Consider the following 23,745-nt stretch of genomic DNA (forward strand, 5'->3'; position numbering starts at 1 on the left):
ATTATGAAAATTACACCAAGAAAAAATTATCAAGACTTATTAATCTATGGATAACAAGAAAATCTTGAGTTAGCAAACAAACACCACAAAATATGATTTTCGATAATATGTTGGTCCAACTAAATCCTCTCAAAGTACGTTTATTCCACATGCAATTTAAAGGCATGCAGGTCCATTTTCTTTAAAAAAAAATAAAAAAAATTACAACACTTGCAAATTAAACGACAATACTTGAATCAACTCTCAAACAATAGACGAGTCAATATACACACCATAAATCCACGATACCAAGCCATTAAAATACAACAAAATTGAGGAGATTGCACAATATTACAAAATACAACTACGTATACAATAATACATGATACATAAGTGAACATGTAGAATTTCACTCTGAAACGTAACAATCAATGCTACAATATATTGCGGAAAGAATACAAGGGACTAAAAATGATACAGCAACGATGACAACCATGACAACGCAATGTACGATCAATATTGTGTTACATGCACACAAGGTATAACTGGTAGTCTGGTACAATTAAAATGAAAAATTAACTGGAAGTGAACTTGTAAGCGCCATGACATAGGGTGCCATGGTCCCAACTAGTATGAATAAGCTCAGCCTTCCACTTTTCACCAGCCGCCCCAACGACGACGTGCAATGGATAAAAATGCTCCGGGAACGGATGTGCTAATTCCCAGTTTGGAGCTTTGGTTTCATATGTATTCACTTCTTCAATCCTAAAAACCAGATAACAAATTGTATAGTTCGTTATAAGATTTATGAATGCATAATAATTTATATGCAAATTGGTGTAAAGAATGTTATATTTCATTTATTTTTTTCTAATTTAGCTCCAAATCTACATAATACAACCCTCAATGCAACCATGAGGGTTGCATGCATAAAAAGTAAAAAATAAAAAATAAGAACAGTACAATTATGTACCAGAGCAATAGTTACTTAGATCTAAACTTGTTTTAGTTATAAATTCCGAAATTTATAATTTTTATTCATCTAATAAATAAATCTCCATTATTGGTCCCAATAAAGATTTTCCTAATTAACATACACGATCTTTAAGCCAAGACTTATTAGTTATTACCATCAATATTTATATACGGAGTATTACTCAGCCCTAATATCTTGGTCGAAAAAATAATTGATATTAAAAACAAGACATGCATTGAGATAAATCTAATAATATCTAACATAATCATTAGAATGGAGGAATAAGTATATACGAGTACAACCATTTATATCATACCCAAAATCTAATACCCTATCATTCATTTTGTTCCAACCAAAAAAGTAAAAAGCCCTATCAATAAATGTACTTGCTAGTTGCTACATATCAACAAATCCCTATTATTGGGGGTCAACTTTTTTTGAATTTTTTTTCCATTTTTTCATTGATTTTGTCTAAAGATGAGGGAAAAGAAGACATAAACAAGGGGAAAATCGATTCAGACATTGTTTCACAATCAGCATAAACAACAAAAAATAAGGTCTACATCAATCTATTTGTGCTTGTCATTTCTAATTATCGATTGCATTTATTCTTTTCTCACATTTATTACAATAATTATCTCATTAAAGTTTAAAATTTAAACCAAAAAAATATGATCGATTTGACTAACCTAACAGGTTGTATTATTATTATTATTATTATTATTATTATTATTATTATTATTATTAAGTTATTTTGTGACAGTGAGTCAGCTTAATACATAGTAAAGAATCCATTTTTCATGAACGAATAAAGCACATTGAGGTTGATTGTCACTTTGTTCATGATGCAATTAATGAAGGCTTGATATCTCCTTCTCATGTTTTGAATTCATCTCAACTTGTAGACATTTTTACAAAGGCTCTCAAAAATACGTTGAATATTATTATTATTATTATTATTATATCTCAGAAACAAAAGTCATACAACCTACAATAAATTATTATTATTATTATTATTATTATTTATTAACAAGACACGTCACCAAGAGCAACTTTTCAATTTTTTTGAAAAGTCCAATTACCAATTATTTTCTTTTACAGATTGACTACGTAAGGTAAGTAAAATCCAAAAATGATAAATCACTTTAATTTGTTTTTGACAATAATAATAATAAATTGAATATTGTAATTTCAATCACCACCATTTATTAAACATGGTCATAGTAGCTCAAATATCATGTCAAAGGGTTCCCAATTCAATATTTCAATGTCCTACCAACACAACAAATCATTGGGGAAGAATAGCCGACATAGGTGATGGGCTTCCTTTAGACACCAAAATTGTACAAAAAATAAGTACAGTATACAGATAATGATATCTCCCTAGCCACAACCAATATTATGACACTACGTGACATGTTGCTATGGTTAAACAAATAAACAAAAGACATGATAACGATGTATCTAACATGTTATCTTTACTTAGATTTGTCGTACTTCTTTATTAGGGGACATACAGTTATTATTTATATACAATACAACCGTCGTATATAAATTTTACTGTAAAATAAATATATTTAACCGGGTTAAAAAAAGGTTTGAAGTTATTTACCTTCCATTAGTGAGAGCAGTGTCGAGCCAAGAATCAAATTCGGCAGCCCAAGGAGCAACACCACCATGATAATGAGGCGTTTCGTCTAAGGGGTGTGTTGCACTTCCGGAACCAATGATGAGTACACCTTCGTCTTTCAGTGGCGCCAATGCCCGCCCCAAGTTGTAGTGGTACGTTCCGTCCATTTTCGGCTGAACGGAGAGCTGACATACCGGGATGTCGGCCTCCGGATACATGTACATAAGAGGCACCCATACACCATGATCAAGCCCACGTTTTTGGTCAATGTGCACGGTTTCGAACTTGGATTTGTTGAGTAGTTGTTGCACCCTTTTTGCCAATTCTAGAGACCCGGGAGCCGGATACTTAAACTGGATTTTACCAAATGAAAAATTATGTTATTATTCCAACCACAAATTAAGGATTCATTAACTGCCAATGATTAAATAAGTGCATGCCTAATGATTAGACCAACAAATAAGGTCAATTTAGATGCAACATTACACATCAGTGTAAATTATATGATTTTTATGTTTGTCAACGCACAAGCTGAACCATTAATATAATTAAATATAAATTAATTAAATTAAAAAAATCTATTTAAAATTATTGAGATAAATCTAATAAGGAGTAGTAATTTTTTTTTTTTAACATTTACGTTTTTTGATACGTGTCCATGAAAGACTTATTAATTCAAAATTAAGGTCTGAGAATAATGCCAAAAAAAAAAAAAAAAAAAAAAAAATCAAAATGATGCAAAAGTAGTAATAAGCAAGGCTTACCCAAAATTTAACATTAGCAAACATGTTTTTTAACTATATAGTGATGGATGCAGCTCTAAGTTAATTAATAATCTATCATATTATTTTTATTATTAAGAAATGTATGGTAAAATCACAGGAGATTAAAAAAAAATTAAGTATTTGATTTAGCTTAATTATTCCACTTTTGATAAGGTAAATAAATCGATCATATTCCTTTTATAGCAACCCTACAAGGTGAAACCGAAGAGGGCAAAATTAATAAAGAAAAGCATGGAAATAATAATGATATATATACCATCAGAAAGAAAGAAAGATACCTTGTGTAATATGATAATTTATATAAGTAAATATCATCTTCATATTAAGATTACTTAAAATGCATGGAAAAACCTAATGATTTTTTTAATTTTATTTTTATTTTTTTTATGGCACATCTTCAAATTTCCGAATATTTGCTAATTATTCAAGCTAAGTTTTCCCTACCATATATTGTTATCTTGAGCCTGACAGTATGTATGTACCCACTAGGCCACTACATTAAACACAAAAATAAATAATAAAAGAGTAAATATTGTAATTTTTTTTGTAAAAAAAAAAAAAAAAATTATTACCTTGTACATGGCTTCAGGATAGTCATCAAAATCGTAGATAGTATCATTGATATGAACAGCATTAACAGCAGGATGATCAGTTTCCCAGTGACCGGAGATCACAAGTATCGCCTTCGGCTTCTTCGAAAATATTTTTTCAGTCCAAGTTTCAAAGAATGGCCTTAAGGGATGTGTGTCTTCTACTGTCAAAATTGGGTTTCCATGGGTTATGAAGAAGGTTTCATTGAATTTCATTTCGTTATTTTTTCCCTCTTCAACAACCATTTTCATGATTTTTTCTAAGTAGAAGTTAATTAAGAAATAATATTCACTAGGGTTTTTTTTTTCTTCTTCTGCTGATTTCTTGTGAATTTGCAGGTGAACTGTTTAGGTTGCAAAGGAGGGTATTATAACAATGGTGTCTACCAGCTTTTCACCACGAAGTCCAGTGGCGGAATCAATGGGGGGCCTATCGGGGTCATGGCATTGAATGTTGCTAAATATGGCATGAAAAAGATCTTTAGCACAATTGATTTCCCCTCCTTAATGTTCCATATCATTTTATCAATAATGTTGATTACAATTGGGTTGTTTGGATTTGATAGAGTATAAAACATATTTCTGGGCCTCAACCATCAGCTTAAGCTTTTGGTTGAGTTGGTCCATTAACATGGTATCAGAGCCAGCGTGATATAAAGGTCACGGCTTCGAATCTCAGCCACCTCCACTTTCAAGTGGAATATTAAGCGCTGGGTATGAGGAGGGCTTATGCTGCATCCACACTTCTAGCCCAAACGGGCTTTCGATCTTTTGGTTAAATTGGTCCATTAATCAGATTAGACTCAGGTCATGTCCGAGTGAAGAATTGTTCGGATTTAATTTTATGTCATTTGGTTTTATTACCAATTCGCTTACAATGATTATATCTAATATGTACATTATGCAATCATTAATCACATTGGTACTCGAATCTAGTCAAATCAAGTTAATTAATCTATGATAGATAGAGTTTCAAGTCGGATATGAATAACTTTGTCGAATCATTGGCAAAGTATTTACTTTTATTCCATGTACTCATTATTACAATAACAAGAAAAATAATGACAATAATACAAGTAATAATAACAATAACAAAAAAACAACAATAATAATAAGATCTAACAACAACAAAAGATAATAATAATAATAATAATAATAATAATAATAATAATAATAATAATAATAATAATAATAATAATAATAATAATAAACATCGGCATAATGTTGTTCGGGATACCCTTGTTGATGTTTGTTATCGTTCTGGGATTTCAGCGAGAAAAGAGGTTGACATTGGGTTGGCTGGAGGGAACGACGAGGCCCTCAGACCTGCGGATGTGTTACTTTATTCATGGGATCGTGGTCGCGATGTCTGTATTGATTTGACAGGGTCTTCTCCTTTGACACAGTCAGGGCTATCTGACTTTATTCCTGGGCGGGTTGTGGCTGATGCTGCTCATCGGAAGCGGGTTAAGTATGAAGCTCGATGTCAGGCGATTGGATATGGTTTCATTCCTTTCTCCTTTTCTTCGCTTGGGGAATTAGAGAAGGAGGCTGTTGCGTTACTGAAGCGGATTCAGAGGTTCTCGACGACGCAAGACATTGGGGCTCGTGCTGCAGCTCATATCTTCACTAGGGTAGGATTTGCTATAGCTAGAGGAGTGGGGGCCCAGATTGTATCTCGGCTTCCCACTAATTTATTGTAGGTTGTATGACTTTTGTTTTTGATAATAATAATAATAATAATAATAATAATAATAATAATAATAATAATAATAATTTGATAGTTTATATATTTCTCAATTAAATTAAGGTTTTAAAACCTACTATGGCTTTCATTTTAATTAAATGGAAATTTTTGACAATTAAGACTCTATTAGGTATTTAGGTATATCTTCAAATATTTCTAGATAGATAAATTCAAAAAAGAGTTAATGAGTTTAAATCAGATAAATTTGTGAAAAATAAGTCTAATTAAATAGGTTTGAAACATTGATAATAAAGTTTTACAAAATATTGAATGTTGTACATTTGTACACCTAAAATAATTATTATTACTACATACTACGCATTAAGTACTTCGGTTAAGCAATTTCAAAACAAAAAAAAAAAATACTCCGGCTAAGCAAAAGGAGTAAATAGTTTCTTACATTGTTTTCCCGTGAATCAACCATAATTTTCCTATTTACACGTACAAGCAACCCATTAAATGTGGTAAATGAGGGCGGTTTAAAGTGAAACAATTATTCTAAAAAAAAAGTGAAACAATTATTAGTAAGATGACAAGAAGAATGGCAAAACAAAAAAAATAATAATAAAAAAAAAAAAATTAAAAAAAAAAAAAAAGAAGGAGAGAAAAGATTTTTGAAGTTAGGTTAATTATTTCAATTTTGATTCAACTCATCAATCACTAAATAATTTAATCAAGGCCCACCAATTGAAAACGAGTTTGGATCTTTCCCGATTAGGTGTGAAACAATCAATCACGTGCATTTGTGACTTGCCCATTTTTGGGATTTATTTAACGTCAACTACCACATTAATAAAACGTGGCAAGTGGTTAGTCGTACGATGGGTTTCATCCAGCTATTATCTTTTGATTGGTTATTTTCTAATTTAATGATGAATTAATTTTTTTGTGGCCAAAAATACAATAATGTATCAATGCAATTATATGGATGTGACAAAATACGATCTACGGATTATTGCTTATCATAGGATTTCATCACCTAATTTTTTCTTTTAATTAAATAAATTTGTCATTACTCATTTAATTTTGAGGCTACATTTTGGTAGGAATGTCATAAAAATTCCGGGAACTTTGTCAAACAAATCAATTTCAGGCAGAAATTATAGTTGGGGTCGTTAATAATATCATATTTAGTATATATCTAGGTGATACTATAGATTTTATTCAAAAAAAGTTGATACCAAGAATAGTTTTAATTCAATATTGTCTTAGCAGAGAATGTTTTTTTATGATAAAAGATGATTTTGTTTAAAATTGAATAATTTTTGTGTGGCTGTAATTAAATTATTATGAAAATGGTTTTTATTGTTTAAGATAGCATTTTCTTCACCTAAATTTCACTAATTTATTTGAATTTCAGTCTTAGGACATGTTCATTTCACCTTAATTTTAATTTAGTTCAGTTCAATTCAGCTTCAATATAATCATTTCAGTGCAAATCCTAATTTCCTTCTCTCATAAAATTTTCATTTCAGCTCTATTCAGTTTAGTTCGGCTCTAATCAGTTTTGTTCAGTTCAGTAAATGTGAAACATGTCCTTACTGTCTTGATTAATTTATATTTATATAAGGCTAAGATTTGTTAAATAAAATTCAGGTGAGTTTCAAGGCATACACCTTTTATACTCCTAGCCTATTATTATTTTATCTTATATTGTCTTGATTTTAACTTATTTTTACCTGGCCTAAACTTATAGCATCAACATATTAGCTAGTCCTTAACTTATCTAGGCCAACTTATCTGGATTAATCTAATACTTGTACTTGAATTTATCTTAGTTGAGCTTATGAATTTTAAACATATTTTACTTCTTTTTTTTTTTTTTTTTTTGGTGTTTAGAACATATTTTACTTAACTTCTAGTTAATGTACTTGAAAATATATTATTTGAGCTTAGTAACCAAAAATTGATCGATGTTATTTGAACTTAAATCATAAGCTTATCTTACAATTGAATTCATACCCTCTAAAGACCAATGAGCAATTGAAAGGGATTATTTTAAATACTAAATACTTGTTGTTACAAGACAATTCTAGGAAACTGGTTAATATTCATTCTATTAACCTGACCTATTTCTGACTATTTCAACTAGTAAAAAAACCAAAATAAAAAAATTGAGTTCCTTTGGCATCACTGTTTTTTTTTTTCCAAAATCATATGCCCTCCGTCTTCTTTTACTTGCAACAAAACTTTTAGGCACGTAGTTTTAAGAGGTGATTAGTGAAAATAAATTAGCTTACTTTTTTTTCAAAATAATTTTAACACTAGGATTAGAGAAGGGTTTAGCCATCATTGCATGTGTGTAAAAATTATTTTGATTAATTTATTAGTCGTTTACATTATGTAACCTCGACCTCAAATTGCGTGTCACCAGACAGTGTTGCAAATATTTTAAACGGGGGAAGTATATGATATACGTAGTACGTATGTCATATGATGAATTTAAGATTATCAAACTTATTAAAATCATGACAATATTAAAATATAAAAATACTTTTTTTAAGCCCTTAACAAAAAGCCAACAAAAAAATCCACTTGCAAAACATGCAATATTATTGTTATTAATACAAGGACAGCAGAGAAAAAAAAAAAAAAAAAAAAAAAAAAAAAAAAAAAACAAACTGGCAACGTTCTTAGATTTTAGAGTAGTCCCATCATTCATCAAGGCCCAGCTCCCTAACCATTTCGTATAAACAAGTGGGCTCTTTAGTCTTTTTTATGATGCGAACTTGACCATTTGTGGTTATTGCGATTATGAACTATCAACTACCACATTAACTATTCTCTAATGTATTGGTGTGGCCAAGAAATCCTCAATACGATCTCTTGATTCCTATATATCATGGTATCTCATTAATATTCATATCTTCAGTTACAAGCAACTAGTTTACATTGGTTCAGCAATCCAGGGAAGCAACTAGATTTTAAAGTTGGAAAATATGTTTTTCGGCGTAGTATTTCATAGTTCTCCCTCCGTCCCTAAATTACATTCCTCTTTGGAAATTTACATGGGATTTAAGGAGGAAAGAATAAGACAAATAACAATAATTAGATAATGCAATGGGAAGTACAAAGATAGATTAGTTATTACTCATAACATGTCATCAATCCTTTACAAAAAAAAAAAGGACCAATCACATGCTCCTAATTGAAAATTTTTAACCAATCATATTTATTGTAATTTGGCACAAGGATTATGAGTGAGATTAGGTAAGGATGAGTGAGAAAGCATTAAATATAAAACAGAAAAAGAGAGTTGATTTACTTAAAAAAAAACTTACCAAAAATAGAAAGGAGGAATGTAATTTTGAAATACCAAAAATAGAAAGGAGGAATGTAATTTAGGGACGGATGGAGTAGTATTTAATTGTTTGCCTTTTTTACGTGACAGGATAAAATAACCCTTATAACATTGTCCAATTTAATCTTTGTAATACTATTGAGGGTCTGTTCTCATTGACTGAACTCAGCTGAACTGAACTGAACTGATGAACTGAACTGAATTGAATATTTTATAAGAGAAGGAAATTAGGAGCTGAGCTAAACTGAACTGAATTGAAATGAACTGAGCTGAGCTGAACTGAACTGATCGAACTGAGCTGAACTGAACTGATCGAACTGAGCTGAACTGAACTGAACTGAACTGAATTTCAACGTAAGAGAACAAGCCCTGAGTAATATCTAATCCCTATAGCACAGACGAGTGCCTTCGTAACAATGACAAAGTACAATACCTAATCCCTATAACACAGACGACTGTCTTTGTAATAATGACCAAGTAACCCCTAATGACCACATATAAACATTTGTGTTATAATAATGCTCCTTTTGAAGTGCGTGATTTACGAGTATCACATTTTTTTCGTTACCCGTATTCTTCTATTTGAAATTATATGTTGATCTTAAACTAAACTACATCAATTTGAGAGATTTTGAACTCACCAAAAAATAATATTGTGTTTTTGATATATTTCGATTTAAACCAAAAATATCTTTACATTGAATTTATACTGATCGAAGAAAGTACACTAAGACTCTATTCTTTTGAGCTCTTAAGTTGAGCTGAGAAGTCGAGAAAAAGAAAAGCGGCTCCGTAGGCGGAACAAGTTTCAACGGAAAAAAGAGAAGGGCTTGTTAATTAGTACTACATCCCTCCGTCCCTTTAGTAGATGCCTATTTCTAACATTTATTACTCATATAATAAAAAGAAGTAGACATCTAATTAAGGAACAGAGGAAGTAATTAATAATTATTAGTCACTAGCTAATTTTATATTGTGGCAAGCCACTTTGGGGTTACTTGTTAGTAGTGTAGGGGTTACTTAGTTTATTTGTAACATACTAATATAAGAGGTATCCTATCATTGTTGTAGAGATTACTTTGTTATTTATTAAAGTATAATAAGGGAGGGCCTGTTCACTTTAGCATAATTTCAGTTCAGTTTAGCTCCAATCAATTCAGTTCAATTCAGCTCTAATCTGTTCAAATCAACTCAGTTCAGTGAATGAGAACATACTCTATCTTACTCTGTCTATGTTATATGAGTTACTTAATAAGTGTTATGAGGGTTACTCTGTTTTTTTTACAAGTGATCATACGGTGTGGCTTGCTGCGCTAAAAACACGCTGATAGCTAATAATTTAAGATTAGTAATTAATCATTAATTAATTATTATTACTTAATATATTTACTAAACATATTATGGCTTAGTAGGAAGAACATGTGTCAATAGAGCAAATTTCAGGTTAGCAAAAAATGCAGCTCAGAATAATTGGGCTTAGTATTATCTATTAGAGAAACTTCACTAATTTTTGCATCATTAAGACTTAGGTAGTGTTTTGTACACTTAAATTTTACTTATCGTATCTTATTAGTCATGAACTTATTTTATCTAATTAAACTTATTAGATCTTAACTTATTTGAGCATATTTATTAGCCTAATCTTATATCATCTTATTTATTTAGACTAATTAACCCTTGTTGATTGGCCTTGTATAAGGGTGTCATTAGATCTTATAAAAACTTATTGATCCTTATTTGTCTTAGTTAAACTGCCCACATCTTATTTTATGTAAACTTATTAGCTCTTATATTATCTTATATACAAGTATAAACTTATTAGTCCTTATATGATATTATACGTATTCGTTTTTTTTTTTTTTTTTTTTTTTTTTCCTCTTTTACTTGCAACACTTCTTTGGTTTATTTTATTCCAATTTGGGCACATAAACAAACACAAACCTCTAAAGACTATGATGGGCAAAAACAATCTAACAAAACCAAAAAGCTAGATTGAGATAGTGGCAGACTGGCATCCAAGCCAGCCATCACCTCCAACATCTTCTATCTAGTTCTTTCCTCTTTGGGTCATTAACTTGTCAATTCACCTGAATTTCGTGGTTAATACCTAATTGGGGTTTGTGCCAACTTCCAACAACCACATTTAATTACGTGGCATGTCCAAGCTCATTAGATTTTTTCAACTTCAAAATTTTTAAATTATCATTTTATCTCTTTGTTAAGTTTTCTCCAAGTTGATTGGGTAATAAATTTCCTTGGCCCAAATTCGGGCCCCATATTTCTCGGGCCCAATATTATCACACTTTTTTCCACAAGATTTTTTTTGGAATCTTTCACATGTTATAATGAAACAGTACTGTCTTTGTACAGTATTTAATACCGTTTTTTTAAAATTTACTCACACATGCAGTATAAATTACTATCCATTTTACGTATCAAAAACACACAAACTCATTCATACCATAATATTTTTATAAGCTTTGTTATATTTTTCATCATGGATCATGCAACACTAGCAATGATACTTGCTATTTGGTTTGTTGTTTTTCATTTCATTAAAATGTTATTCACTAGCCAAACTACCAAACTTCTTCCCCCCGGTCCTAAACCATTGCCACTAATCGGAAACATTCTTGAAGTTGGTGAGAAACCTCACCAGTCATTTGCTAATCTTGCTAAGATTCATGGTCCATTGATATCATTACGTCTAGGAAGTGTCACAACTATTGTTGTATCCTCGGCTGAAGTAGCCAAAGAAATGTTCTTAAAAAAAGACCATCCACTTTCTAACCGCACTGTTCCTAATTCTGTCACTGCAGGGGATCACCATAAGCTGACTATGTCGTGGTTGCCTGTTTCCCCAAAGTGGCGGAACTTTAGAAAAATCACCGCCGTTCATTTACTTTCTCCTCAGAGACTTGATGCTTGCCAAACCCTAAGACATGCCAAAGTGCAACAGCTTTTCCAATATGTACAAGAATGTGCACAAAAAGGACAAGCTGTTGATATTGGCAAGGCAGCATTTACAACCTCCCTTAATTTGTTATCAAAACTATTCTTTTCGGTCGAATTAGCCCACCATAAATCCCATACATCTCAACAATTCAAAGAACTTATATGGAATATTATGGAAGATATTGGCAAACCTAACTACGCTGATTATTTTCCAATCTTAGGATGCTTAGATCCATCAGGAATTCGACGTCGATTGGCGTCTAATTTTGACAAGTTGATTGCAGTTTTTCAAAGCATAATCTGTCAAAGGATTGGCAACGGCCAGGATTCTGCTTCGACGAAGACGACCGATGATGTGCTAGACATTCTTCTTGACCTCCACAAACAAAAAGAGCTCAGTATGGGCGAAATAAATCATCTGCTCGTGGTAAGTCATTGTTTGAAGTTGTTGCCAATATATTAATTACAAGAAGTAAACCTATAAAACGTACAATTATAATAGCAAATTTTTAATGAACATTATTATATACTAGTGTAGCTTGTGCGTATTAAAACGATTTTCATGGAGAAATTGCACGAGTTATGTAGGGCTACATGACGAGGACTTTTTTTTTTTTTTTTTATTATTATTTTTTATATATATAATTTTTTTTTTTACAGCATATATATATCTCCGTTACATATTAGTTGCAACTTTGGAATATTTTATCTCTTACAAATATTACCCAAAGTTGCAACTAATATGTAACGGAGGTAGTATATATATATATATATATATATATATATATATATATATATAATTATTAATTTGTTTTTGTTTAAACAAAATTCTTTAATTATACTCATTCTATTAGTTCGTATATAAGTGTTTTTTTTAGTGACACGTTTTTCGATAGAAATTTTAGCTATGAAATATAGACAAGTTGTTTTAGGATATGATTCTTAGTGACACGAATTTTGATAGAAATTTTAGCTATGAAATATAGACGAGTTATATTTAAAAGTTTGACTCTCTCAATATTTCAAATGTTGGATAAATAAAAGAAAACAAGGACTTACAAGATTTTAAAATAGTCTAGAATTTAACCATTTTTTTCACTAATGTATAAACTTTTTTTTTTTTTGATGCAACTAATGTATAAACAATTAATATTATTATGTAAATCATTATTGAATAACTATACTCATATTTTCACGGAATTTAGATGATTAAAATGAGTTGTGATGTAGACAGAATCCGACTTATTAACTAGTACTGCCAAGGACTTTGACAATCATTTACAGTATATAGCCCATAATAGGGGAAAATACAGCCGAAATCAAGATATAGTTAATTGTACGTGTTCTTTGGTAAGTTGGTAACCAACAAACGAAGGTGGTGAGGTGGAAATTTCAGCTTTTACGTAGCATACCAACAATTATGTGATTATGTCTCCATCTCTACAAACATAAATTGAGTTGTCACTAGTCTACAATGTAGTAAATCTATGCGACAAATTTGAAAATTTGGTCCCTACGTAATCTACACTCCTATTATTGGCATATCATGATATTCATCATAAATTCTTCATCAATCTTAATGTCACTACCAATGTCATTTAATTCGGACTATTAATTTTTGTGTCCATAAGGTTGAAAGAACCTTGATAAGATATCATGGATAAAACGGAAAATTTTATGTCGGATGACCTAGTTAGACAGTAGGTTGTTTAGCTGTTGATGGTTGGCTGTCTATTGATTTTAGTGGCTAATTTGACCATTTTTTTGCGGAATAGATGCTTCACAATTTAATAAGCAACTCTATTGAAATGCACTTGTAATTTATTTGGTACCTATTCCAAGTAGTAGATGTGATCAATACCCGATTATAATTAAATATGTGAGTATATAATATTGATATAGTTGCATAAATTGACTACAATATCAACAGGACATTTTTGATGCTGGGACTGACACTACATCAAGTACTTTTGAATGGGTAATGGCAGAGTTAATTCGAAATCCTAAGATGATGGAAAAAGCTCAAGAAGAAATTGAGCAAGTCTTGGGCAAGGATAGACAAATTCAAGAATCAGATATTATTAAGCTACCTTACTTACAAGCCATTATCAAAGAAACATTGCGGCTACACCCACCAACTGTATTTCTCTTGCCTCGTAAAGCTGATAGTGATGTTGAATTATATGGCTATGTTGTGCCGAAAGATGCACAAATACTTGTTAATTTATGGGCCATTGGAAGAGACCCTCAAGCGTGGGTGAACCCTGACGTGTTTTTACCTGAGAGGTTTTTAGGATCCGAAATTGATGTGAAAGGGAGAGATTTTGGACTCTTACCTTTTGGAGCTGGAAGGAGAATATGCCCAGGGATGAATTTGGCTATTAGAATGTTAACTTTGATGTTAGCTACGCTTCTTCAATTCTTCAATTGGAAGCTTGAAGAAGGTATGAAACCAGAAGATCTAGACATGGATGAGAAATTTGGGATTGCCTTACAAAAGACTAAACCTCTTCAGATTATTCCGGTTCTTAGGTATTGATCATTATTGTCAAATGCTTGCATCTTTATACGTTTTCGTTAGTAAATTCATTCATTTTGTAATTGTTTAAGTTTTCTCCAAATGTTCACGTTTGTTTGAATCTTGCATTCAATGCAATTTTAAGGTGGTATCAGAGATCAAGTTTATGTACGTTAGCTCATATGCTATTTTTTGTAATCTATGTTTACGTATAACTTGTTCGTAAAAGTTTGTCAATTGTTAGATGATTTTTTTTTGTTGATTTGAGTTGTTTTTTTATTTTTTATTTTTATTTATTATTTTACTGTTCATAGTATAACAAGCAAGTAATTAAACTTCTCAGCTCTTTTTTTTTTTCCCCTTTTTCTTTATTATTAAAAAAAATGAAAGGAAATGGTTGAGATAGAGACTTCAATCTCTCGAGTCTCGAGTCTCGAGTCTCGACACCACAAAATGATTGTGACTTGACTCAATGTTACTGAGAGGAATTAAACTTCACAACAGTGGTCCAATACAATAAGAAAAAAGGTCCATCAAGTCATTTGACCTCATTTGGCATATTATGTAGTCAATCTTAACTCAATTATTGCTCCGTGATATTTTTGATTAAATCTTAGCACAACTATTTTGTCTAAAACGACCCTATAATGAGTGGTGTTTACAATTTTTGTCTAACAACACAATATTTTTAGGCCAGAAATTGTAGTCCCCGTATGGATGGCATCGAAATTATTTAATGAAAATCCTCCAAAAATTCAAACTTAGGAAAGGTACATTAAACGCTGAGAGGCTTTAAATTTCACAACTACTATTATAAGTGGAATTATACTAATCACATAAATGAACACAAATATAAGATCTTATTTATTCTGATCTTAAAAAATGAATAAAACATGGACAATTTTGCAATGGGTATAATAAAATTGTAGGCATCATAAAAATGAAATCTATAGCCTTGATTATCATTATGTAAATTAAAACTATTGATTTAAGCTGACCATAAAAATACCTAAAAAAATTTCTTTAACTGCTTTTCTTAATTCTCTCAGATCCACAGTAAAAAATATAAGATCTTATTTATTCTGATCTTAAAAAATGAATAAAACATGGACAATTTTGCAATGGGTATAATAAAATTGTAGGCATCATAAAAATGAAATCTATAGCCTTGATTATCATTATGTAAATTAAAACTATTGATTTAAGTTGACCATAAAAATACCTAAAAAAATTCTTTAACTGCTTTTCTTAATTCTCTCAGATCCACAGTAAAATACTCGATTAATGATTTTCTCCGAAGTATGAATAACAAAATAATCCACTTAATTAACATGAAAAATCCATCATATCGATTAGCTAGTACAAGGATGAAAGGAAGAGTTATGGAGAGCTGTAATCAAATAATTATGAACTTTATATTATTCATGTAGTTCCTATAAAACTATCCAATATACATAATTGTATTCCCTTTTTTTTCAAGGTTAGTTACTAATTTTCCATTGATTGCAGTTGGTTATATTTTAATATAATCCAATCCATGATGATTGTTCCTCCATATACCTATTAAGATGAGATTTAGGCTGAAGGTTGAATGCTTGGAACTGCATCGATGGCAACGACAATCAGTAATGTTTACAGCCTTTTTTTTTTTAATAAATAAATTTAAAATTAATTTAGAAGTCAAGCATATGTAGGGACAAGATTAATCATTAGTATTTTAACAGTTGAGATTGAAAGTAGTTACAATGGCTATATTTTTAATGTAGCCACTGAATAGTCTTCCATAGAACAATATAAATTACGAAAAATTATTTTGCATAGGTTCACTTCATACTTATATTTACAACACAACATGGGTTTAAATACGAGTTAAGATATGTTAACTTGTCGATGTCATAGAAAAGGATGTTAACAAGTGGGAGAAGCCCATGCCAAATTTTGAAGACGTAGTACGCGGAATATCATCTATCTATCACTATTTATTTTCCATTTCGATTGGCAATAGATTATTGGGTGACTTTTCTATTAGTACTTGTTTGTTCGTATCAATTTTGGGTCCTCTAACGCCCCAACAAAGCAACATCTATCGACCCGTTAAATGCGGATGTAGCTAGGATTAGATCTCCGTACTAGTTACTTATTATGGGACTTCTAATACAACGCAAAAAATGGAAAGAAGGATGGTCCTAATAATAATAATGCCGTGGCTACATAAACAAATCTTTGACAAAAAAGATTTGAACTTTAACTTCTTTATTTGATGGTCAAGTCATAAAATGGCCAACCAGGAATACCCAACTAGTCCGAATATGATAGATATGGATTCTTAAGTTTATAATTAATCTCATACCCAATTCAGACTCGCAAAATTAATTTGTGATTAAGAAGAAAAATATATACAAAGGGGATAGATAGTCTCTTACTAGAAAAATCGAAGGTAGTATATATTTTTTTAAAGGGAAGTTTAAAACACCTATTTAATATTTTGTCGTGTTTTGATGGCCAATTGCTTACGGAATATTGAAAGGGGAGTGCATTTAATTTGCATGATTGCATCGAGGACCAGCAATAATAATACCATCCAGGACCAGCAATAATAATACCATCCAGGACCAGCATATCGGCAACTAATCAACAATATGTCAAATTGCTTGGTTTGTACTATTGTAGTTTCTGTCACACTCCACATAAAAGTGTATGATTGTTTCGGTTAAGAATTTAACTAAATATATATGACATGACATTCTCATCAGCTTGCTCACCAAAGGAATTATTGCAATAATCAATATTCATTTAATTGAAATTTAAACCATAGAGTTGAGATTGATACTTTTTTTTTTTTTTTTAATTATTATTTTTATTAAGTAACAAGGAAACAGAAAATCTAGATGATTAAAAACTGTATTCACAAATGTACTCCACATATTCAAATAAAAGAAAAGATTAAGAGAGTGTGGGATTAAAGAGAGTTATCCATAAGTTCGTTCAACCTAAAAGTTTAAGGCTAAATATTGTGTGTGACACTGTAATGAGCCTATTTTTTTCTTTTATTAAACTTGTTACAAGAGAAAATTAAATTTATTTAATAATATTTTGTAGAGCAAATTTGTATTCATATGCAAACTTAGATAACACAGTATGATAACAATGATTTCCAGCACTTATACACTGACTTTACATATATACTTCTTTATTGGATGAACTTTATAATTTAACCAAAGCAATCATCAAAGATAATATGAAAATAATAATAAGACACACATGAACTTAAAGCATGACCCAATACGACAATCACAACAATAATACGTGTGTATGTTAAATTACGAGACGAAATAATTTAGGTGGAAGTAAACTTGTAGGAGGCATGACATAAGGTGCCATGGTCCCAACTAGTATGAATAAGCTCAGCCTTCCACTTTTCACCAGCCGCCCCGACGACGACGTGCAATGGATAAAAATGCTCCGGGAATGGATGTGCCAATTCCCAGTTTGGTGCTTTGGTTTCATATGTATTCACTTCTTCAAACCTGAATACCACCCAAAAAAAATCATACGTAGTTATATATATACTCCGTATTTGTCAAATGAGTATCTTACTAATACTTGCCCTACCAAAAAGCTAGGGCTATCACATCGTGGTACAACTTTTAAATGAAAATTTTCTACCTACCAAGCTATCACCATCAAATAAAGAGTTAAGTATAAGAATGGGGACTAAGTTTTTAGTTTTTTCTCTTTTTGGGACCTTAGTTTTTTTATTTCACCTTTTGGGACCTCTAGTTAATAATCCGGCAAACTAACCTAAGTTTAACTCACCGGAGCAAAAACTTAATCCTTTCATTGAATTTCTGTACCTTTTATTAAATTTCTTGTTAAAAAATTTAGTCCCTTAACTTAATACATGGCAATTCCAAAAACATAGGTTCTTATAATTTTTTCTCGGTGCTCGGATTTTATTTTTACACCATAGGGTTTTGTTTCAAGGTTTAAAGTGATTTATGTTCTTGATAACTTCATGTTTTTTTTTTCTTTTGATTTGATTGGTTTTATTTTCTTGATGGGTTGATTATATATGCAATTTTTTTTGTATGTTTTTATGCTCTTCAATTTATTATATGATACAAATATTTGATTTGTATGTGTTCAACTTAGAAAATTGATTTTTTTTTTTACGGAGTATTATATACGCGTATATAAAAAGAGTTTATTAGAGCTCGTTTTGTGTAGTTTAATTCCTTAAAATATTCAAAAAAAATAAAAAAATTAAAAGTTTTTTTTTGTTCCAGATTTAAAATTAACAAATTGGCATAGGTATGATTAACTTTATAATCAGTGTTATTTCATATTCTTATGAACATCATTAAATATTGAAATTGAATAATGACAATAATGAAAGTGGAAGCGTTAATAAAAATATAAACTTAGTCCCTCACGTTTTATAAATGAGGAAAGTAAAAGTACTAATAATTACAATGCTAGGATTACACTTTCTCGTATTTTCCACTTGTATGTGGGTTTGGGGTGTGGAAATGCTAATTTACCCTTTGTGATTTTATTGGATATGAAATCAGTTCATCGTACAAGAGATTTCCCATATTGATGTGGCTCAAATGTCCCTAAAATAATCACTTAGATTGGTGGAGAATTGAGTAATTGGAGGAGTGTTGTTAGGTGTGGAAATACAAATTTACCTTTTACTTTTTAGGGGACTAAGTTTTTTAATAGGGGACTATGCTTTTTTAACTAAGGGACTATGTTTTTTTTAACTTATCTTAGTTACTTTTTGGCCGGAAAGTGGACTCTAGGTCCCAAACGGTGAAAAAAAAAACTTAGGTCCCAAAAGGTGAAAAAATTAAAAACTTAGACCCCAATAGTAACTATCAAATAAACGAAAAAAATCTGTTTAAATTGTTTTACTGTTACATGTGAGTTATTTTAAATGGGAGAAATAGTAGAAAACCACTATGTACTGTACAATATGACTTTATTAGGTACGGAGTACATAAATTTCTTTCTTTAAAAGTACTTTTAATTTAATGGTTTTCAATACTATTATTGTGGCCCTGTTTGGGAGAAAGCTGAAAGCTGAAGCTGATTGAGTTAGCTGATTTTGGGTAGCTGATTTTATTAGCTGATTTGACTAACTTATTGTATTAACTGATTATATAAAAGTGTTTGGTAAATAGCTGATAGCTTAAGGGTGATTGAGTATGTGAAATGACCAATAAGCAAATTGTGGGGTAGGTAGTTTAGATAGGATTTTAAATTAAATGAGGTTATAAGTGTCATTTCACCATAATGAATGAATAAGCTAATTAAAAAAGCTCCTAAAATGAGCTTTTTCAAAAAGAGCTTATTTAGTGGAATAAGCTATTTCAATAAGCTTACTACCAAACACATGTATTAGCTTGTTTGACTAGTCAATCAGCTAAAGTTAGTCAAATAAGCTAATATACCCCCAATAAGCTTACTACCAAACAAGGCCTGTATTTTCTGTTTTTTGGTTTTTTGTTTTTCAAAAATCATATCATATGTATCATACATAGTATAATGAATTAAACAATAGTCAAAGTTATTAAAATAATAATAATGATGAAAACTGACAATAGAAAAGTGGAAATAAACACATTTGTCTTGTTTCTTGTTTTTAGTTTTTTTTGTTTCCTGTTTTTGGTTTTTTGTTTTAAAAAAACAAAAAATTGAAAACAAAAAACGATGCCAAACATGCCCTTAATATATATATATATATATATATATATATATATATATATATATATATATATATATTGATACTTCGTATAAAACTTAAGCTTTTGTTACTTTGAAAAAAGGATCGATGGCATTATAATACATCAAATCAAAATAAAATGAACTTAAAATAATTTCAATTGGATTTATTTATTATTAGAAATACTTAAAAAAAATTATAGTAATTTATAAAAGTGAAAACAATTATATTTGGATTCGGATCCGAACCTATAGATCTACGAAAATTGGGTTTGGAAATTCAAATCCACATATACAAATTCAAGTTTGGAATTGGATCCGACCTGCTCGCCCGTTACCATTCCTAGATCAAGGTCGGCTACTTTAATTTTTTCGAATTGAAGAATAGAATATGGATTTGGATTATGTCTTGAGATCAATGAATCATTTTAATTTATTTTTGTAGGTATTTTAGGATAAAAAATTACCAAAGTTAACCAATGAATAGTGTATAAATTTATTATGATAACTGTTTTAGCCATATAAATGAACTTAAAGCATTTTTTTATTTTATTTTTTTTACAAATGTCACAAAATAAATTTTTTATAGGAAAAAAATGTCATAAATAATACAATTTTTTCGCATTTCAAATTTAAATATGACAACCTTTTGATTAATTCTTAAAATTACAATCTTTGGGGGTCTCAATTTTAAACAGGCCGAAATTGATTACTACCTGTTTAAGAGGTTAAATATGCCACATGTTGTTCTATTATTGGCTAACAATTTTTTTCTTTTCTCTCTCCTCTCCTCTAACACTACTATTTTTCCAACTTCGGCAACCCTGTTTCCCATCTCCAACCATCGGAAAAATGCACCACCTCCACCTGCCCACCCCATCCTTCAACAACCCCACATCTACCCCACCCTAAAAACTGTCCCCTCCCATGCTTACCCACCCCAACCGTCACATGCTTCAATCCCTAGCCCCTCCACGAGCCCAAAACCCTACCCCACCATCCACCATTATCGAAACCCCCAAATTAAATATTAGGTCGGGGTCGTCGTGGTGGCCTCGGGGATAGCGGCTTTGGTTGTCAGTGGTGGGAGGAAAGCAAGATCCGGGTTGGTCGGTGGTTGTGGTGGACGAGCAGGTAGGATCGGGCAAGGGGGGTGGGGTGGCAACCGGCGCTGGTGGGGGAGGAGTTGGTTGGCTTCGAAGTGGGAAGGGGAGGCTAAGGATTTTTAAAAAAAATACTTTTTAAATCAATATTTAGAAAAAAGAAAATCAAATTTTAATTGTTTAGACCAATTATACGATAACACGTGTCACGTGTAGTCTGTAATCGGTTACAAGTTTTTTTGATTTGCTAGCGCTTAATTTTGAGACCCCCAAAGATTGTAATAAAATTAAGAAATAATGAAAACGATGATTGTCTTATTTAAATTCAACCATGCAAAGATTGTATTATTTATGACAGTTTTTCCCATTTTTTTAAATAAGAGAACAAGGTTTCATATGATTGATTTTATATCTACGAATTTAGGATTCTTGGATCAATATATTAGAATTCGAAGCCACATTTAGAAAGTGGATCCAGATCCATCCTTAATTGGTCGTGGATAACATCTGACCCATTGTCATCCCTAAATTTTGTACTTCACATTAGAAGGCTAAAAATGTCTTAATTACCTTCCTTTAGTGAGAGCTAGGTCAAGCCATGAGTCAAAGTCAGCAGCCCAAGGAGCAACACCACCATGATAATGAGGGGTTTCGTCCAAAGGGTGTGTTGCACTTCCGGAACCAATAATGAGTACACCTTCGTCTTTCAGCGGAGCCAACGCCCGTCCCAAGTTGTAGTGGTACGTTCCGTCCATTTTCGGCTGCACGGAGAGCTGACACACCGGAATGTCAGCCTCCGGATACATGTACATAAGAGGCACCCATGCACCATGATCAAGCCCACGTTTTTTGTCAATGTGCACCGTGTCGAACCCGGACTTTTTCAGAATTTCTTCTATTCTGCTAGCCAAGTCTGGTGACCCTGGTGCTGGATACTTCAACTGATTCATAATTAACCAAACCAATTGATTCACATTAATTATCAATTTATCATGTGTATAATATTTGGTATTATATAATTCTATAACAATAATGCTAAAGGTTTAACTCGTTTAGACAATAATTAAAATGTCACACCTAGCTAACTTGACGTGTGACATTATTTCATATTTATTGTATTGTATCACATTGAAAAATAAAGAAAGGATACAATTACGAATACAAAATTATTGTTACATAATTAAAAATATAATAATAATAATACTTTGTATAAAATAAGGCACGGCTAGAAAATAGGAAAACACTACCTTGTACATTGCTTGAGGATAGTCATCAAAATCGTAGACAGTATCATTAAGATGAACAGCATTAACAGCAGGATGATCAGTTTCCCAGTGACCGGAGATCACAAGTATCGCCTTCGGCTTCTTCGAAAATATTTTTTCAGTCCAAGTTTCAAAGAATGGCCTTAAGGGATGTGTGTCTTCTACGGTCAAAATCGGGTTTCCATGGGTTATGAAGAAGGTTTCATTGATTATATTGTTATTTTCCCCACCCATTTTCATTGTTTGTTAAGTTATTTGGAGTTAAAGAAGAATTTTTTTGTAGGGTTTTTATGATTTTGAAACAATTGTGTTTTCGCGAGTATTATAGCAATGGAGGAATCAAGGGAGAAGAGGGGGGGGGGGGGGGGGGGTACTAGTTACGTAGTTACGTATTGTATACTAGTACCACGTATTTCATTTATTAATTTTTTTTATTTTTTTTATAAGGTGAGAAAGACCCCGATTGTCGGATTGTGTCTCAACACTCACGGTTTTTTTGGTCCGATATTTGTGAGTCAGAAACTTTGAGAGCTAATGAGGGGGAAGGGTAAGGGGCTAAGGGACCTTTAGACCACCCTCAAAGTGTGTCTAATGAGAATAAATTCTGTCTACATAATTTACAGCTAAAAAAACTTAATTATTTAAAATTTCTGTAAATGATTACAAATCAGTAACTTTTTATATATTTGTATATGGATGAAGAGTTAAACAAATTTTGTGGTCATTTTACGCTAATTAGTACTCCGTCCTATCATTTTGGCTAATAAATTTCATGTATAATATCAAACTGACACACAAAATCTAGTACTAGTACAAGTTTTTATGTAGCAGTGTAGCACATAATTAAGTGAGGCCAACCAAACAAATCCAACGATCTACAGAAACTACACAAATATATTTGTGGTTAAAAATTTAATATTAAGGTAATCTTGTTATTTGATAATTTAAAGAAATACATTTTTTCTTTGTAGATTTAAATCCTCTAAGGAGTCTCATAAAATTTAATTCTTAGACTTCAAAAATACTAGATTGCGAGTGATACAACTATTGCATCGCCTTGACCTTAATTTGTAAGATAATGTAATTAAAAATTATTATACGTATTATTTGTTTTTTTGATAAAATTATTATACGTATTATTATTTGTACTCGTATGTGACAATAGGGCG

General features: G+C 31.1%; 3 protein-coding genes across 3 annotated transcripts; 1 reads left to right on the forward strand and 2 right to left on the reverse strand.

Annotated features, from left to right (window-relative positions):
* Nucleotides 1-265: 265 nt before the first annotated feature.
* LOC145642452 (4,5-DOPA dioxygenase extradiol 1-like) lies at nucleotides 266-4,452 on the reverse strand. The gene is made up of 3 exons (XM_081693637.1): nucleotides 3,943-4,452; nucleotides 2,568-2,938; nucleotides 266-744 (listed from the first exon to the last, which is right to left on the reverse strand). The coding sequence occupies exons 1-3, from the start codon at nucleotides 4,210-4,212 to the stop codon at nucleotides 555-557; spliced, it is 831 nt and encodes a 276-aa protein (XP_081549763.1). The 5' UTR covers nucleotides 4,213-4,452; the 3' UTR covers nucleotides 266-554.
* A 6,991-nt stretch (nucleotides 4,453-11,443) lies between these two features.
* On the forward strand, nucleotides 11,444-14,738 carry LOC145642451 (cytochrome P450 76AD1). Its single transcript, XM_081693635.1, has 2 exons — nucleotides 11,444-12,390; nucleotides 13,894-14,738. The coding sequence occupies exons 1-2, from the start codon at nucleotides 11,506-11,508 to the stop codon at nucleotides 14,500-14,502; spliced, it is 1,494 nt and encodes a 497-aa protein (XP_081549761.1). The 5' UTR covers nucleotides 11,444-11,505; the 3' UTR covers nucleotides 14,503-14,738.
* Nucleotides 14,739-17,720: 2,982 nt separating this feature from the next.
* On the reverse strand, nucleotides 17,721-22,913 carry LOC145642453 (4,5-DOPA dioxygenase extradiol 1-like). The gene is made up of 3 exons (XM_081693638.1): nucleotides 22,559-22,913; nucleotides 21,882-22,252; nucleotides 17,721-18,008 (listed from the first exon to the last, which is right to left on the reverse strand). The coding sequence occupies exons 1-3, from the start codon at nucleotides 22,814-22,816 to the stop codon at nucleotides 17,819-17,821; spliced, it is 819 nt and encodes a 272-aa protein (XP_081549764.1). The 5' UTR covers nucleotides 22,817-22,913; the 3' UTR covers nucleotides 17,721-17,818.
* Between the last annotated feature and the right edge of the window lie 832 nt (nucleotides 22,914-23,745).

The sequence above is a fragment of the Chenopodium album genome, chromosome 8, assembly GCF_948465745.1.
Source record: "Chenopodium album chromosome 8, dcCheAlbu1.1, whole genome shotgun sequence".
Taxonomy (NCBI): domain Eukaryota; kingdom Viridiplantae; phylum Streptophyta; class Magnoliopsida; order Caryophyllales; family Amaranthaceae; genus Chenopodium; species Chenopodium album.

Coding starts and splice junctions, on each gene's coding strand:
- LOC145642452 (XM_081693637.1), bottom strand. CDS start 4,212: ATGAAAATGGTTGTTGAAGAGGGAAAAAATAACGAAATGAAATTCAAT. Junction 2,939..3,942: donor ATCCTGAAGCCATGTACAAG/GTAATAATTTTT, acceptor GGTAAAATCCAG/TTTAAGTATCCGGCTCCCGG. Junction 745..2,567: donor ACTGCTCTCACTAATGGAAG/GTAAATAACTTC, acceptor TCTGGTTTTTAG/GATTGAAGAAGTGAATACAT.
- LOC145642451 (XM_081693635.1), top strand. CDS start 11,506: ATGGATCATGCAACACTAGCAATGATACTTGCTATTTGGTTTGTTGTT. Junction 12,391..13,893: donor AAATAAATCATCTGCTCGTG/GTAAGTCATTGT, acceptor CAATATCAACAG/GACATTTTTGATGCTGGGAC.
- LOC145642453 (XM_081693638.1), bottom strand. CDS start 22,816: ATGAAAATGGGTGGGGAAAATAACAATATAATCAATGAAACCTTCTTC. Junction 22,253..22,558: donor ATCCTCAAGCAATGTACAAG/GTAGTGTTTTCC, acceptor ATTATGAATCAG/TTGAAGTATCCAGCACCAGG. Junction 18,009..21,881: donor CTAGCTCTCACTAAAGGAAG/GTAATTAAGACA, acceptor GGTGGTATTCAG/GTTTGAAGAAGTGAATACAT.